A 16619-nucleotide genomic window follows, 5' to 3' on the forward strand; every position below is an offset into this window, starting at 1 on the left:
TAAGGGTTAAAAGAGATTCTGCTAGACTTACTTATTAATGAATCCGACCATAAGTGCATCCAACCTTGGAACTGTTACTGGGATATTGGCTGGCACATGTCCCCTAATCCTGGTTTAAATATACGGTAATTACTAATAAAAATAAATAAATTAAAAAAAAAAAAATTTTGAATATCAGAAAAAAAGCCAAAAGGTACCAAGGAATAATGATAGATGGTTCGGGTGGAGGCTGAGGCTAACCTTGCCGAATGCTTGTGGCTGAATATCCTTAGATAAATCAAGAGCACCTGGTACTAGACTATTATATGCAGAGGCAGACCTGTGACATAGATGAGGGTTAGAGGAGGCTTGTGCTCGCTGGTATAGTGCAGGGAGGGGTGGCACTTACTTGAAAGCTGGTGGTCGGTGGTGCAGTCAAGCGTGCTAGATGGGGTGGGTGATGACCGCTGCTGCTGGGCAGTGAAGCAGTTCGGATCGCCGCTACCTTGCGTGCTCCGGCCGTGAGCGACGCTGAGGAGGTCGGCGTGTGGTGAGGGCAGGGTGTAGCGTGACGTCACGTTGACAACCCTGATGAAGAGAGACGTTCTCTCGAAACGCGTTGGTTTTGTGCCATTAGCCAGCCACCGTCCTTTCCCAGTGTGACACAAGCCTCCTCTAACCTCCTCTAACCCTCATCTGTCCTTATTCTTCTGGACTTTGAATGTTTTCCACAAAGGGCTCCTTGGATCTTACGTGTGCTTCAACTATGGGTAAAGTTAACCCTACGTTTGCATGAGGTGCTTTGAACACATTTTTTATATGACTGAACTGTCATTGTCTTGGTGAATAATGAAGTATTTTTTAAAACCTTGCAATGTTTACAGACAGTTTAAGTAGAAATGTTAAAAAAATAAAAGACAAGGATATTTTAGTTAAAAATATTTTTTGTCTTAGCAGATGACTGTACCAGGAGATCAGAGGGACAGCTGACATCTTCAGTTTTTAAATCAGACGAGCTTCAGGTCCCACAGGATACAATTGAAGTGAATGTCATTACTCCAGATATACCATCATCCCTTCACAGCAAAGATCTGTTATCTGAACCTTTGAAACAGGTCCCATCTTCTGATTCATTACTGACTACTAAGGAAAGTGAAAGTCACAAAATAAGAATTACAAAACTAACCACTCCTAAATCAAATAAGTCATTTTCACCTTCAGAATATGGAAACCGTTTTACCCTTGAAAAGTCTTTTCTTAAACCTCAAAAAATTCACACAGAAAAGAACAGATTTTCTTGTTCCAAGTGTGGGAAATGGTTTAACCGGAAATCAGATCTTGATAGTCACAAGAGCAATCACACAGGGAAGAAGCCATTTTCCTGTTCAGAAAGTGGGAAATGTTTTGTAGACAAATCAACACTTGGTAAACATCAGAGAAGCCACAAAGGGGAGAATTCCTTTTCCTGTTCAGAATGTGGTAAAAGTTTCAATTCAAAATCAGATTTTGTTAGGCACCAGAGAACTCACACAGGGGAGAAGCCTTTTTCATGTTCAGAATGTGGGAAATGTTTTAACCGGAAAGAGCGTCTTGAAAGCCACCATAAAGCTCACACAGGGGAGAAGCCTTTTTCATGTTCAGAATGTGGGAAATCTTTTGTCCAGAAATATACTCTTCTTAAACACCAGAGAGCTCACACAGGGGATGAGCCCTTTTCTTGTTCAGATTGTGGGAAACGTTTTGTGAATAAATCAGCTCTTCTAGGTCATCAGAGAACCCACACAGGGGAGAAGCTTTTTCCCTGTTCAGAATGTGGGAAATGTTTTGTGATTAAATCAGATCTTCTTAGTCATCATAGAACCCACACAGGGGAGAAGCCTTTTTCATGTTCAGAATGTGGGAAATGTTTTAACCATAAATCGAATCTTAATAGACACGAGAGAACCCACACAGGGGAGAAGCCTTTTTCATGTTCAGAATGTGGGAAATGTTTTACCCGGAAAGAGCGTCTTTATAGCCACCAGAAAACTCACACGGGGGAGAAGCCATTTTCATGTTCAGAATGTGGAAAATGTTTTACATGGAAATCAACTCTTAATAAACATGAGATAAGCCACATAGGGGAGAATCCTTTTCCATGAAAGGCATTGTCCATTACTAGGAAAACCCATTATCATTCATCAAGTTTGGCCTTGTCAAAATGAAAGCACTGATACTTGCCTTCCATGCCAGGCTGTACCAGCAGTGGTGTCAACATTCCCATTACCGGGACTCGTATGACGTAGTTAAATAGCATGAGCCCTGCACCCAATCAGTGCCGACTTCACTGTTCCCGCCTTCGGATGTATTTAGTATCAACAAGCCAGGGTGGCAGCTGCTCTCTGACTTTCTCTTATTGTTCGATTAGTTCAAAGGTGGGGACAGTGGTGCCGTCACTGATTGGGCATATGATGTAAGAACCTCACATGAGCCCCGGGACTTCAAGTGCTGACACCGCTGGAACGACTTCTGCATGGACTTTTGTTTAAGTCATTTTATTTTAACAGGACCAACATGAGGCATTAGAAGGGATTGCCCAAATAGTGGACAACCCCTTCACCCCACAGCCCTTTCTAGTTTTTGCGTTTCTGTTTTTCGCTCCCCTCCTTTGAAGAGCCATAACGTTTTTATTTTTCCATCAATATGGCCATGTGAGGGCTTGATTTTTGTGGGACAAGTTGGTTTTACCATATCGTGTACTCGAAAACAGGAAGAAAAATCCAAGTGCAATGAAATTGCAAAAAAGTGCAATTCCACAACTGTTTTTGGGATTTTTTTTTTACCATGTTCATCAAATGCTAAAACTAACCTGCCATTATGATTCTCCAGGTCATTTTGAGTTTGTAGATGCCAAACATGTATGGGTTATTTTTTATTTAAATGGTGAAAAAAATCCAAAGTTTGTGTAAAAAAAAAAATAAAAATTGTGTCATTTTCCGAGACCCGTAGCGGCTCCATTTTTTGTGATCTGGGGCTGGGTGAGGGCTTATTTTTTTTATTCCAAACAAAGGAGATTTGCTAGATATTAACCCTAATTTTTACATTTAAATTTTAAGCAGACGCCCTAGACAAAATACCAAAAAATTCTACTTAAGAAAAATTCCAAAACTACATTATCATTAAATATATGATTTTTATTAAGTCAAAAAAAGACACCAACATGATATCAAATTAAAACGATAAAAAATTCCTACAGAGGAAGCAGATCAACATGCACAGTAGACAATGTAAAAGGTTTCAATCCACAAAAAGCAGAGAAAAAATATACAATATTCTATTTAATATACCATGCAGTGCATTTCATATAATCAATTATCCAACTGCTTTTTATCATGCTACCAAAGATCCGTTCATTATTATATGGCCAAATTTGTCATGACTGATATAAAAAAGCGTAAAGTGCATAGAGCATTTTCAACATGAAATAGCTAGCTATAGCTAGAAGGTATAGGGTTAATCAAAAACTACCCACCTGGATTCATACTGTGCATGTGAACACCGCCGCCTCACACTCCAACGCGCGTTTCACACGTGGTTTCTTCAGGGAGTGATCACTCTCAGGCCCCGAATTCTTCCTGGGGACGATCCCGTTGAGCCGATGCCCGTTCCCACTGCTCTCCAGGCTTGGAGCAACTGTATCTCCCACAATCGGGGAACTCTCTGTGCACACTGATGCACACGTCTTGCCCTATGCAAGACTGCCTGGGCTTGTCCTCTCTATACAGTAAATGCTTCCCCTATAACCCTGTGGCTCTACACTGTCACACCTTAACTCTTCCCAGCTGCTTAACCCTATGTTACTTATACCTTACTAAAACTCTTTTCTATCCCTAAGCTTATGCAAGACACATGACAAATACATTATATAACAATACACACAGTAGTAAAACATTGAGCTATTTCAGAAGTATATTGAACAGAGCTGGACAAAGACCAGGTCAGGGGTGTTACCGTCCTTGTGTGTCTCAGAGGTTGAGAGCTGTGAGAGGCCTAGAGAAGCGATTAGTATAGAAGCTGGGATACAGATGTAGAAGTGTGGCTGTTAATGGGGATGCTGAAGTCTCCCAGGATAAGGGTTGGTAGTTCTGAGGATAAGTAGTGCGGCAGCCAGGCCGAGAAATGGTCAAGGAACTGGGTGGATGAGCCTGGGGGCCGATATATGACCGCTACTCTGATTGAGAGGGTATGGAAGAGCCTGATGGTGTGGACCTCACAGAAGGGAATGAGAGTGATGGAACTGGGGGATGATCTGGAAAGTGCATTGTGGGGACACGAGTATGCCGACTCCACCACCAAGTCTGTGGGTCTCGGGGAATGGGAGAATTGTAAGCCACCATGGGAAATGGCAGCAGGTGAGACAGGTTTCAGTGAGAGCCAACAGATTCAGAGAGTTGTTCAGAAAGTAATTGTGCAAGAAAGGAAGTTTGTTACATATAGACCGTGGATTCCAGAGGGCACAATTAAAAGAGGGAGATGAGAGAGTGCAAGTAATATTAATAAGATTAGTAAGGTTTCGATATGAGTTGGGGTAGAGGTTGAGGGAGTACAGAGTGTGGGTTACCTGTATCCTGCCCTGACTAACTGCCATGGATTAACTGCTTTTTCTAGATGCTTAGCTTCTGGGATGCTTTGCTTAGGGGATGTGTGCACTCCACACTCTGTGCACCCCTTAAATGTTTCTAAACTTATAGGCCACACTACAGGGTCAGAGGAGAGGGATTGTGGGAACTGGTTTGTGATAAATTAGCAACAGCTGCTCTACACATCCTGGTGTGGAAAGATGATCAAAGACACTAATTCTGGCTCTCTCTATGCTATAACACCTTTCCCAAGATAACATCTACAGTGACCCCCAACCATGGATATACAACAGTGAGTACTGAGAACAATGCAACAGAAGAATAATAGAAAATATTCAGTAAGCAGAGTTCATTAAAATATAATGCAGGTGATAGGCAGCAGATGAGACAGCAGGTAGAGATGTGGAGTTGTACCATTAAAATATAATGCAGCAGATGAGACAGCAGGCAGAGATGTGGCATTGCACCTGTGTGAAGAGAAGATGGATGTTAATTCTTAGCCATGGATTAACTGCTTTTTATAGATGCTTAGCTTCTGGGATACTTTGCTTAGGGGATGCATGCACCCCACACTGCGTGCATCTTACTTCACAATCTCCTTTCTCCCTCTATCTGACCACCATCTACTCACTTTCTCATCCCTGTCCTCCTCACCTGTCACCCATGTCCAGAAACATGCGCACCCCCTGCAGAAACCTTGCACACCTAGACACCCACATGCTCTCTGAATCTATTCTACCATTGGCATCCATATCCTCACTCCACGACACAGACAGTGCCACTGCTTTCTACAATGCCACTCTCGCATCAGCTATTGATGCGATCGCCCCTCTCGTTCATGCCAGAGTGCGACGTATCAATAGACAACCCTGGCACAATAACATCACTAAAATTCTCCAGCAAGTGTCCAGGGTTGCAGAGCGGCGTTGGAAGAAAGCAAATTCGCAAGATGATATCACTGCACTCAAACAAGCACTCGCTTTTAAATCTGACCACACCTCTGCTAAACAGACCTGCTTCACAACCCTAGTATCTTCCCTATCCTACAACCCCAAACAGTTATTCAAAACTTTTAACTCCCTTTTCTGCCCACCACTGCCCCCTCCAACTTCCCTCATCTCTGCTGAGGACTTTGCCACACACTTCAAAAATAAGATCAACCAAACAAGGCAAGTCCTTATTGTTCAACCACCACAACCCCTTTGTATACCAGACCAATGCCCTTCCCCATAACCTCCCTCTCCAACATCACTGAAGGGTAGCTTAATTGTCTCCTCTCCAAATCACATCTCACCACTTGGCATTAGACCCCATCCCACCTCCTCACCACCACACTTATACCATCCCTAACGCATCTCTTCAACCTATCACTAACTTCTGGTACCTTCCCTTCTGCTTTCAAACATGCCACAATCACGCCTATCCTTAAAAAGCCAACCCTTGACCCAACCGCTATGTTCAGCTGTCATCCAATATTGCTGCTCCCATTCGCTTCTAAACTCCTGGAGCATTTGAAAACAGGAGGAAAAAATGAGTAAGATCTGCTAAAAAATATAATACCTTTTATTATTAAATATTAGGCACAAATAGAAACACCAGGTATAAAACAAAGATATCAAGTGATTATTTGAAGAGGAAAAAAGCAGCGACAACTATGCAGAGAAAAAGGCTGGAAGATATATGGTAACCAGAACTCACATGTTAAATATTTGGACTAAGTCCAAGTAATAAAGCAGTGAGGTCTGAGGCATCTAATCCTGGACAAAAGGAGAGAGGTAACTCTGCTGGGGCAGGGGAAAAAAAAAGTGTAAACCAAGCATGTAGTTGCTTGCCACAGCAATGAACCTCACTCGCAAAAATCCAGTTAAACATGCCATAAATAGGACAGAAAGCGGAGGTGCTCTAATAATGATCCAAAAATAAATGGATGTGGGTGCATGCTCGGCCATACCATAAAGTCAAATGCTGTCATGCAAACCCTAAAGTGCATAAGCTGGACCAAAATATAACTGCTAAAGCCCTCACTGTCCAAGACCCAAAGGATAACATTCGCAAAAATGCATAAAGATCTCAATAATTACCCATGGTGATAGATGTAGGGTCAGAATATACCAGCCAGCCGTCCCCAACGCACGTTTCACAAGCGAACTTGTGAAGAAGCAAGTTCGCTTGTGAAACGTGCCTTGGGGAATCAATGGTGCTACATGAATAAATAATAATAATAATCTCCATCTACTCCAAAATTTTGTCTTTGGCAAACTTCTGTCTCTCTTGTGGCCAATTTTAGCCATGCCGTCAATACTTAAACGAATTAAAACATATTGCGAAGGGAATTATCATCATTGGAGGTCACCTTAATTTTGTCTTTGATCCTTCTTTAGACGCTTCTCTAGGCCGGAGTCGCCAATCTAAATCACAAACAAAAGCTTTGCTAAATGTGCTCCGGTCTCTCGAACTGGTCGATGTATGGAGGATACTACATCCTGATGTAAAGGATTATACGTATTATTCTCCTATACACATAGCTGTATAGCCCTTTTCTTAGTTATCCATCACTTGCTTACATGTCAACCTACATCTCAGATAGGAACTGCTATATGGTCAGATCATGCTCCTGTATTCTGTAATCTGATATTACTTCTTCGAGGCTTCAGATGTTGGAACGTAAATGATAATCCGCTGAAAGACTCTCTTTGTGTCTCAGACCTTCGTGAAACTACAGATTCCCTCAAAAATATGACCATGATGACACTGCCTTACCACTTCAATGGGAAACACTGAAATGTGTCCTCAGAGGGTTACTAATAAAACATGGATCCAGGATAATAAAAGAGAGAGCTCCAGGTATACGTAGATCTGATTGATGCTAGAAAGGAGCTAAGGTAGTTTCATGGATCGGTTACAGGTATATATTATGGAATTTCAGGGGACCTACTTATAGAATTAACCAAGTAGAAGCTTCCATTCTCGGCACTAGATATGGGGCCTCCTCGAGAAAATGACCTAAAATGTCCTACACTAAAGTTATATAAGGTGCGGGATAAAAATATTCTGGTATTGGAAAGTACACAAACTATACTCCTTTATGACACAACTATAACTGTTTGGTATCACAACTCTTGAGGGTTGTGATAGGGTATTCAGGGACCCTTCTAATACACACCAAGACCCCTTTAAGAATATCTGTTATACAATATGGCTCTCATAGCTAGAATTATACCAAAGCAATACTTATTGATCCAAGATGATGATTGTCCACAGTGAACTTTGAGACATTAGATAAGTGGTACACTTCTTTGGGGTCAACACAACCTTGTGTTGACTGGTAAACACGCAAGTTAGCACTTAGCACATAGCACAGTATTGATTAAGGTAGCTAATGACAGTTGGCATATAATTAATTAGATAAAGGCTCAGTATCTATGGTGGCTAATGATGCTTAGTTCAGGATGAGAGTCACCTGATTATAAGAAAATGGTTATCTGTCTGTATGTTTCCCAGCTTACTCATGTATTTTAGGACATTTTACCCTAATTAATAATTACTAACTAATTCTGATATGATGTAATGATGTAATGTGTACGCCTCTTTCAGTAGAGGATATAAACCCAGCCGAGTTCAGTAAATGCTATGCAACATCTTGAATTCAGATACCTGTGTCTGTGTTCATTTGTTCATCACCTTGCTCCGATTGAAGCGCTATCCAATTAGAACATCATAAGATATACGGGGTCCTGAGACCCAGATCTGATAAGATCTCTAACAGTTGATTTATTCAAGAGCTATGTGTCACAGTCCATTTCTTGGGTCTGTGTCAGATCCTGATTCCCTCAGGTAAACCTTTTTTTTTCCTTTTCAGGCATTTGGGGCTTAATATGAGTTTTTGCCCCCGGTGGCCACAAGTGTCATTACAGCCTGATGGGTTCTATTGGTTACCTTTTGCCCCCGTTGGTCACTGGGGTTGTTACATGTTTTTGGTTTCCCTGCTGATGTGACCACTCCTCCTTTGTTATATTAGATCACATGGTGTTACGGTGAAGAGGAAAAATAAAGATGCACCTGAAAGTGGACCCTCTGGGTCACGACTCCAGAGCCCCCGAAGGCGAGTGCCCAGGTGAGGACCACCCCCTATACAGGGAGTGTTAGGGACAGACCTCCAGGGGATAGAGCCGCAAGCAGGAAGCAGCACAAAGGGGGAAAGCCCTAGGGAGACTGGGAGGGCAGAGTACAGGAGAGGCAGACTGAGAACAAGCAGACAGCGGACTAGGGAGAACCAAGACACTAACACAGCACAGACAGAGAACGAGAGGGGGCCTGAGGATACAGTGAGCACAGCAGCAGACAGCGTCACCGCATGCGATAATCAGGCGTCTTACCAGAGCAGACGCCGGCCATATGTAGCGGTGGGCGCTGCCATGTTGGGGGCAGGGCTAGCGCGTCACATTACCCAGGAGGCCGCGCGCTGTGTGCTCGCACCCGACGTCGAGGGAGCCGGAGGCCGGGCGCGGGGGCGTGCTGAGAAGCAGGAGCGCGCCGAGGGGTAAGCAGGAGCAGGAGCCAGTGCCGTGACAGTACCCCCCTCTTTACGCCCCCTCCTCCTAATGTTGGAGAGGAACCGTCTCATGATGCGGGGAGCATCAATATTCTCCTGGGGTTCCCATGATCTCTCCTCGGGACCAAAGCCCTTCCAATCAACCAAAAGCAGAGTTCTTCCTCTAACAGTCTTCCTAGCCAAAATATCCCGCACCTCAAAGGTGTTATCCGAGCTACATGGTTGGGAGGTTTGAGAAGGTGCAGAATGAAAGTGGTTAAACATGGCTGGTTTAAGGAGAGACACATGGAAGGTGTTGGGAATCTTTAGTGAGGCGGGTAATCTCAACTTGTAGGCCACGTTGTTGATCTGGCTTAAGACCTCGAAGGGACCAATGTAACGTGGACCTAACTTGTAGGAGGGGATTTTCAACCTGATATATCGGGAGGCTAACCAAACCTTATCCACAGGGCGATACGGGGAAACGTCTAGCCGTCTCTTGTCGGCATACCGTTTCATTCTGAGGCTGGCACTTTCAAGAGCCACTTTGGTCTCCCTCCAAATCTGAGAGAAGTCCACGGACAAGGAATCCGCTGCCGGCACACCCGAGATGGGGGACACAGGAAGAGGAATGCCGGGGTGTTGACCAAAAACCACAAAAAAGGGAGATTTGGAGGAGGCTTCACTTGGGTGATTGTTGTAGGTGAATTCCGCCCAAGGAAGGAGAGAGACCCAGTCGTCTTGATGAGCATTGGAAAAATGCCAAAGGTATGATGTTAAGGCTTGGTTGACTCGTTCGACTTGATCATTCGACTGAGGGTGATAGGCTGAGGAGAAATCCAGTGTTATCTTCAGTAATCCGCAGAGAGCTAGCCAAAAACGGGAGGTAAACTGGACTCCTCGATCCGAGACAATATGTTGAGGAAAACCATGAAGACGAAAAATGTGAAGCAAAAAGATCTTCGCCAACTCGGGAGCGGTAGGTAACCCAGGCAGAGCGATGAAGTGGGCCATTTTGGAAAATCGATCCACGACCACCAATATCACAGTACATCGAGACGAAGGAGGCAAGTCAGTGACGAAATCCATGGCAATATGAGTCCATGGGTTTGCAGGTACTGGTAACGGCTGCAGGAGTCCCGCAGGAGCATGCCGGGGAACTTTGTTCCGGGCGCAAGAAGGACAGGAGACAATGAAGTCTTGAACATCCTTGCGAAGAGAGGGCCACCAGTAATGGCGGGAGACAAGCGAGAGAGTCTTGTTAATTTCGGCATGTCCAGAGAATCTTGAAGAGTGACTCCAGCGTAGAACTTTTAGTCTATCTCCACTCCGAACAAAGGTCTTACCAGATGGTGGGGAGACCAGGCTTACTGGAGCCACGGTAAGGATCTTGGCAGGGTCAATGAGATGGTTTGGACCCTCCTCCTTGTCAACAGACAGGAAGGACCGTGAAAGAGCATCCGCCTTGATGTTCTTCTCCCCAGGTCAGAAGTGGAGTTCAAAGTCAAATCTTTCAAAAAACAGTGACCATCTGGCCTGTCGAGGGTTGAGCCTCTGGGCAGACTGAAGATAGGCCAAATTCTTATGATCTGTAAAAATGACGAACGGATGGAGAGCACCCTCGAGAAGATGGCGCCACTCCTCAAGAGCCATTTTTATGGCCAAGAGTTCTCTATCTCCAATGGCATAGTTACGTTCGGGAGCGGAGAAAGCCTTAGAAAAGAATCCGCAGGTAAAAGTGCGGCCCGAGGAGGATTTCTGCAGGAGAACTGCTCCAGCTCCCACCGAGGATGCGTCCACCGCGAGGATAAATGGCCTGCTGGCATCCGGGCGATGAAGTACCGGAGACTTGGCAAATTCTTGCTTCAGGGCCGCGAAGGCAGCCTCTGCTTCAGAGGGCCAACGATTGGGATCGGCCCCTTTGCGGACAAGAGCTGAGATGGGTTTTGACAAAGAAGAGAAATGAGGGATAAATTGCCTATAATAATTGGCAAAACCCAAAAACCGCTGAATTGCCTTGACTCCAGAGGGACGTGGCCAATTGAGAACTGCCGAGACCTTCTCAGGATCCATCTCTAGTCCTGAGTTTGAAACGATGAAACCAAGAAAAGGCAATGAAGTTTGCTCAAAGAGGCACTTCTCCAACTTGGCAAAGAGATGGTTCTCTCTGAGACGTAGAAGGACTTGGCGGACGTCTCGGCGATGTGTGGCCAGATCAGGAGAGAAGACCAAGATGTCGTCGAGGTAGACTACGACACAGGAGTAGAGGAGATCTCAAAAGACATCATTAACGAGTTCTTGGAATACTGCAGGTGCGTTGCAAAGCCAAAAGGGCATAACCAAATACTCATAGTGTCCATCACGCGTGTTAAACGCAGTCTTCCACTCGTCCCCGGAGCATATGCAAACCAGATTATAGGCCCCTCGGAGATCAAGCTTGGTGAACACACGCGCCCCCTTCAAGCGATCAAAAAGTTCAGAGATGAGTGGTAGTTGATATTTATTCTTCACCATGATACGATTCAAGCCCCAGGTGCACTGTCTGGGTGTTATGTTTGACACCAATCTCTCCTTTACTTCCCATATACAATCCCTTGCCCGCTCTTGCCGCTTACACCTAAAGAACATCTCTAGAATCCGCCCTTTTCTCACTATGGAAACAACAAAAACCCTCACTGTTGCATTGATCCACTCTCGCCTGGATTACTGCAATGCTCTATTAATTGGCCTCCCCGTCACTCGACTATCCCCTCTCCAGTCCATACTCAATGCAGCAGCCAGGATCGTCCATCTGGGTAATCGGTACTCGGACGCGTCCGCTCTTCGACAGTCCTTACATTGGCTGCCCATTCATTATAGGATCCAATTCAAAGTACTTGTTCTCACCCACAAAGCTCTCCACAGTGCGGCACCCCCTTACATCTCTTCTCTCATTTCTGTCTATCGGCCTAGCCGATCGCTGCGCTCTGCAAACAACTTTCGACTAACCTCTGCACTAATCCGTACCTCCCACTCCCGACTCCAAGACTTCTCCCGTGCTGCTCCTATCCTCTGGAATGCTCTACCCCAAGAAATCAGGACTATCCACAATTTGCATAGTTTTAGGCGCTCCCTCAAAACACACCTGTTCAGAGCGGCCTATCACATTCACTAATCAAAGTCATTCTCTGTGTAAGTGTGCGTGCGTAGCCCATTCACTATCTCCATCCATACTTCACTCCTGCAAGATGGCTGGACCTTCATTGTAAATACACCATTGTAAATACACACCTGTACTCTGTATCTCCCTCACCTCATTGTAGATTGTACACTCTCACGAGCAGGGTCGTCTTATTTCGTCTTATTTTGCTTTAATTATTGTATTGTTAGCGTTGTTACTTATGACTTGTGTTTTGAAACTGTTAAACTGTAAAGCGCTGCGGAATATGTTGGCGCTATATAAATAAAGATTATTATTATTATTATTATTATTATTATTATAATCCTTCTTTTTTATGAAAAAGAAGCCTGCTCCTGCAGGGGACGAAGATTTCTGAATGAAGCCCCTGGCCAAGTTGTCCTGGATGTATTCAAACATGGCTTGGGTCTCTGCCAGAGAGAGAGGATAAATCCTACCACGAGGCGGAATGGAACCAGGAACGAGCTCGATGGGGCAGTCGTAGGGACGGTGCGGAGGAAGAGTCTCAGCCTCTTTCTTATCAAAAACATCCAAAAAATCATGGTACACCACTGGCAATCCATGGGGGACAAGGGAAGGACGGGGGTCACCTATGGGACGCACCGACAGCAGACACCGAGCCCGACAAGACTCCCCCCAGAGCAAAACGTTACCATTATGCCAATCTAAGGTGGGCTCGTAGAGCCGCAGCCAGGGAATACCTAGCAGGATAGGGTGAGAAATGCCTGCTAGGACATAAAACATAATCCTCTCCTTGTGCAGCACCCCTACCTGTAACTCCACCTCATGAGTAACTAAAGTAACTGTCTCTAGCAGGGGTCGACCATCTATGGAGGCGAGAACTTACGGTTTTTGCAAGACCCTCAAGGGGAACAGAAAACTTAATAACCTCCTCTAGCCTAATAAAATTCCCGGCAGCACCCGAGTCCACATAGGCCACCAGAGAAGCCCGCTTCCCACCAACATGCAAGAGGACAGACAAAGTGAGAGGGAGAGTGGTATCATATACACCTAGGGAGGCCTCTCTTACCTGGCCTAGGCGGAGAAGTTTTCCGGACGTTCCGGACAAGCTTGAATGAGATGGGCACCGCTACCGCAGTATAAGCACTGACCGTGGAGGCTCCTCTCCCTACGACGCTGGTCAGAGAGCTTTAGGCGATCCACCTGCATAGGTTCAGGTGTCGGAGGTGAAGGGAGACTACTAGGTCGAGGACTGGGTGGCCTGCAGACAGAAGAAAATGGACGAGAGACCCTTCTCTCCCTAGCACGCTCTTGAAAGCGGAGGTCAATTCGCGTAGCTAACGAGATCAAATCCTCGAGAGCTGTTGGGGTGTCACGACCAGCGAGCTCATCCTTTATACGACTTGAGAGACCTCGCCAGAAGGCGCCCACCAGGGCCTCATTATTCCAACCTAAGTCTGAGGAAAGAGTCCTAAACTGAATAGCATACTGGCCCACAGTTAAAGAACCTTGACATAGGTTAAATAAAGCCTCAGTGGTGGAGGCTAAACGGCCCGGTTCGTCGAAACCTTGAAGAAACGTGTCCAGAAAAACGCAAAGCTGAGTACCTACTGGGTCACCACGTTCCCAGAGTGGATTGACCCAAGCCAAAGCGTCCCCCTCAAGATGAGAAATGATGAAGGCCACTTTGGCTCGGTCAGTGGGGTACTGCTGGGGCAGCAATTCAAAATGGAGACGGCACTGATTTAAAAAACCCCGGCACAACTTGGCGTCTCCGCTATATCGGGGTGGTTTGGGCAACCGTGGAGGAGGATGGGAACCAGAGGCTGGGGGAATGGATGCGGCCGAGTGCAAGGCGAGGAAGCGACCATCCACCGAAGCCATGTAGCTGAGAATATGCGACTGGGTGTCTCGCTGCTGCGCCAATTCCTGTTGCAAGCCCGCCAACTGGGCGGCGTTTCCAGGGTCAGAGGACTGGAGGGCGGACAGATGTGAGTCCATGGTTTTCATGAAGAACATCATGCGAGTCTGATTCTCCAAAAGGAAAACTAACTCCTTCTGAGCGGCCGTGGCTCCAGCGGGGTCCATGGCCTGATTATGCTGTTACGGTGAAGAGGAAAAATAAAGATGCACCTGAAAGTGTACCCTTTGGGTCACGACTCCAGAGCCCCCGAAGGCGAGTGCCCAGGTGAGGACCACCCCCTATACAGGGAGTGTTAGGGACAGACCTCCAGGGGATAGAGCCGCAACTGCCGGAACCAAAGGGACGACTGAGGCAATAGACAGAAAGCACTGACGTGGATGATAAGCAGAGCACCGGGCAAGGTCGGGGCCCAGTGGGGTACAGGACCGGAGGACCAGGGGAGCACAGGACTGGAAGCTGAAAAGGCAGAGAAGCACAACAATGAACAAGGAGTAAGACGGCAGACAACCGAGACGGAGAGGGGCGAGCAGGAAGCAGCACAAAGGGGGAAAGCCCTAGGGAGCCTGGGAGGGCAGAGTACAGGAGAGGCAGATTGAGAACAAGCAGGCAGCGGACTAGGGAGAACCAAGACACTAACACAGCACAGACAGAGAATGAGAGGGGGCCTGAGGATACAGTGAGCACTGCAGCAGACAGCTTCACCGCATGAGATAATCAGGCGTCTTACCAGAGCAGACGCCGGCCATATGTAGCGGTGGGCGGGGCTAGCGCGTCACATTACCCAGGAGTCCGCGCGCTGTGTGCTCGCAGCCGACGTCGAGGGAGCTGGAGGCCAGGCGCGGGGGCGCGCTGAGAAGCAGGAGCGCGCCGGGCAGAGCACGCCGAGGGGTAAGCAGGAGCCAGTGCCGTGACACATGGTGTATCAGCAGGTGTTGGTGATAGCAGCTTTTCCTTAGTTGGATTCCAACCATGGTGAAAGGAGCAGTTGGCCGAGGTGTTAAGCCACTGCTGAAACCTGGTGAAGTGTGCAGCTGGCTCTGAGGTGTAGAGCCACTGCTGAAACTGGTGTAGAACTCTGTCTGCCCGGTGTCCGCAGCAGAGTGATATGGTGAAGGTGGCAGCTGGCTGAGGCGTCGAGCCACTGCGAAAAGTTAATCCGGTGATGCACTCTGCTACAGCAGAGCAAGATAAGTGTTTTTGGTGTTTTCCCCTGTTTGTATATTTTCCTTGGTGTGTATTAGTACAGCGGTGGGGACCAGTGTCAGCATCACCCAGTTCCCTAGAAAGGGATAGGTGCAGGGTAAGTTAGGGACACAGGTATCCTGCTCGGCGACAGGTGAAGAGCATGTATAGGGAACGCTAGGAGTGTTCAGGGACACTGCCTCAGGGGAGTGCAGGAGGTCTTCACGTCCCCGTTCCCTATTGCAGGGCCCACCATTGTAACTGTTTTCCCTTTCCACTTTGTCTTGTTTGTTACCGACCTGCGGGTCGTGTCACACAGGACAGGTAAACGTGACAGTTTATCACCAACCATACATTTTCTCCGGTGAGCCATGGGCCTAATACAGACAGGTGGTGAATTGTTTCTGATCCTCACTGAGGAGAGTGGGGAGCTGCATGGTGTGTTGGAGCAGCAGCAGCAGTTATCAGGGTCTGGGGCCTCCCCTCTGGCTCAACAAGAAACCCAATGTGCGGCTTTGGCCAATATGCCCCCAGGAGTTCCTGCTGGGGAGCAGGACTTGCTCATACACGAGGACGTACCCAGGCAGGTGGGAGGAGTTGGTGTCCCCATGGTTCTGCCTGGTGTTCCCCGAGGTGAAGGGGTACGTCCCTATAGTGAGCAGACTGGTGATTTAGTCCGCGGGGCTCACGCCAAAACTTCTATGCCATCGAAGCCGCCCCCTCCTGGTCTTGTGGAGGAAGACGACCAGGGAGAGTATATTTCCTTCTTCCTTCCCTTCCCAATTGCGGCGCTGGCAAATATGCCCCCTGGAGTCCCTGCTGGGAAGCGGGACTTGCTCATACACGTGGACACACCCAGGCAGGTGGGAAGAGTTGGTGTTCCCATGGTGCTGCCTGGTGTTCCCCGAGGTGAAGGGGTATGTCCCTGTAGTGAGCAGACTGGTGATTTGGTCCGCGGGGCTCATGCCATAACTTCTACACCATCGAAGAAGCCGCCCCCTCCTGGTCTTGTGGAGGAAGACGATCAGGGAGTATATATTTCCTCCATATCCCCGTCCCCTTCTCCACCAGTAGTGGCAGCAGGGGTACTGCCAGGGAGTAGGGGTAAGTCGCAACCTTCACCACAAGCTGCCCCTCTGAGTCGGAGTCCTCTTAGGAAGGGGGGCAGAGAGGAGTGGTTACCGCTGAGCCTTGTGGTGGTGTGAGAGCTACGACACGGGGGGACGCCTCTGTTGTCAGTTCTGA

General features: G+C 47.0%; 1 protein-coding gene across 2 annotated transcripts in view; it reads left to right on the forward strand.

Annotated features, from left to right (window-relative positions):
* The window catches only part of LOC141055892 (uncharacterized), a 50059-nt gene extending 47099 nt beyond the window's left edge, over window positions 1-2960 (forward strand). Inside the window, exon 7 of one of the 2 annotated variants that reach the window (XM_073552599.1) lies at window positions 934-2960. In XM_073552599.1, the coding sequence (XP_073408700.1) occupies window positions 934-2120 (1187 nt within the window). In that variant the 3' untranslated portion in view covers window positions 2121-2960. The remainder of the gene's footprint in view (window positions 1-933) is intronic. The other variant, XM_073552600.1, reaches the window with a different exon arrangement.
* The last annotated feature ends 13659 nt before the right edge of the window (window positions 2961-16619 follow it).

This window comes from Dendrobates tinctorius, unplaced genomic scaffold (genome assembly GCF_039654945.1).
Source record: "Dendrobates tinctorius isolate UK_male_01 unplaced genomic scaffold, ASM3965494v1 ptg000192l, whole genome shotgun sequence".
In the NCBI taxonomy this organism is placed as follows: Eukaryota; Metazoa; Chordata; class Amphibia; order Anura; family Dendrobatidae; genus Dendrobates; species Dendrobates tinctorius.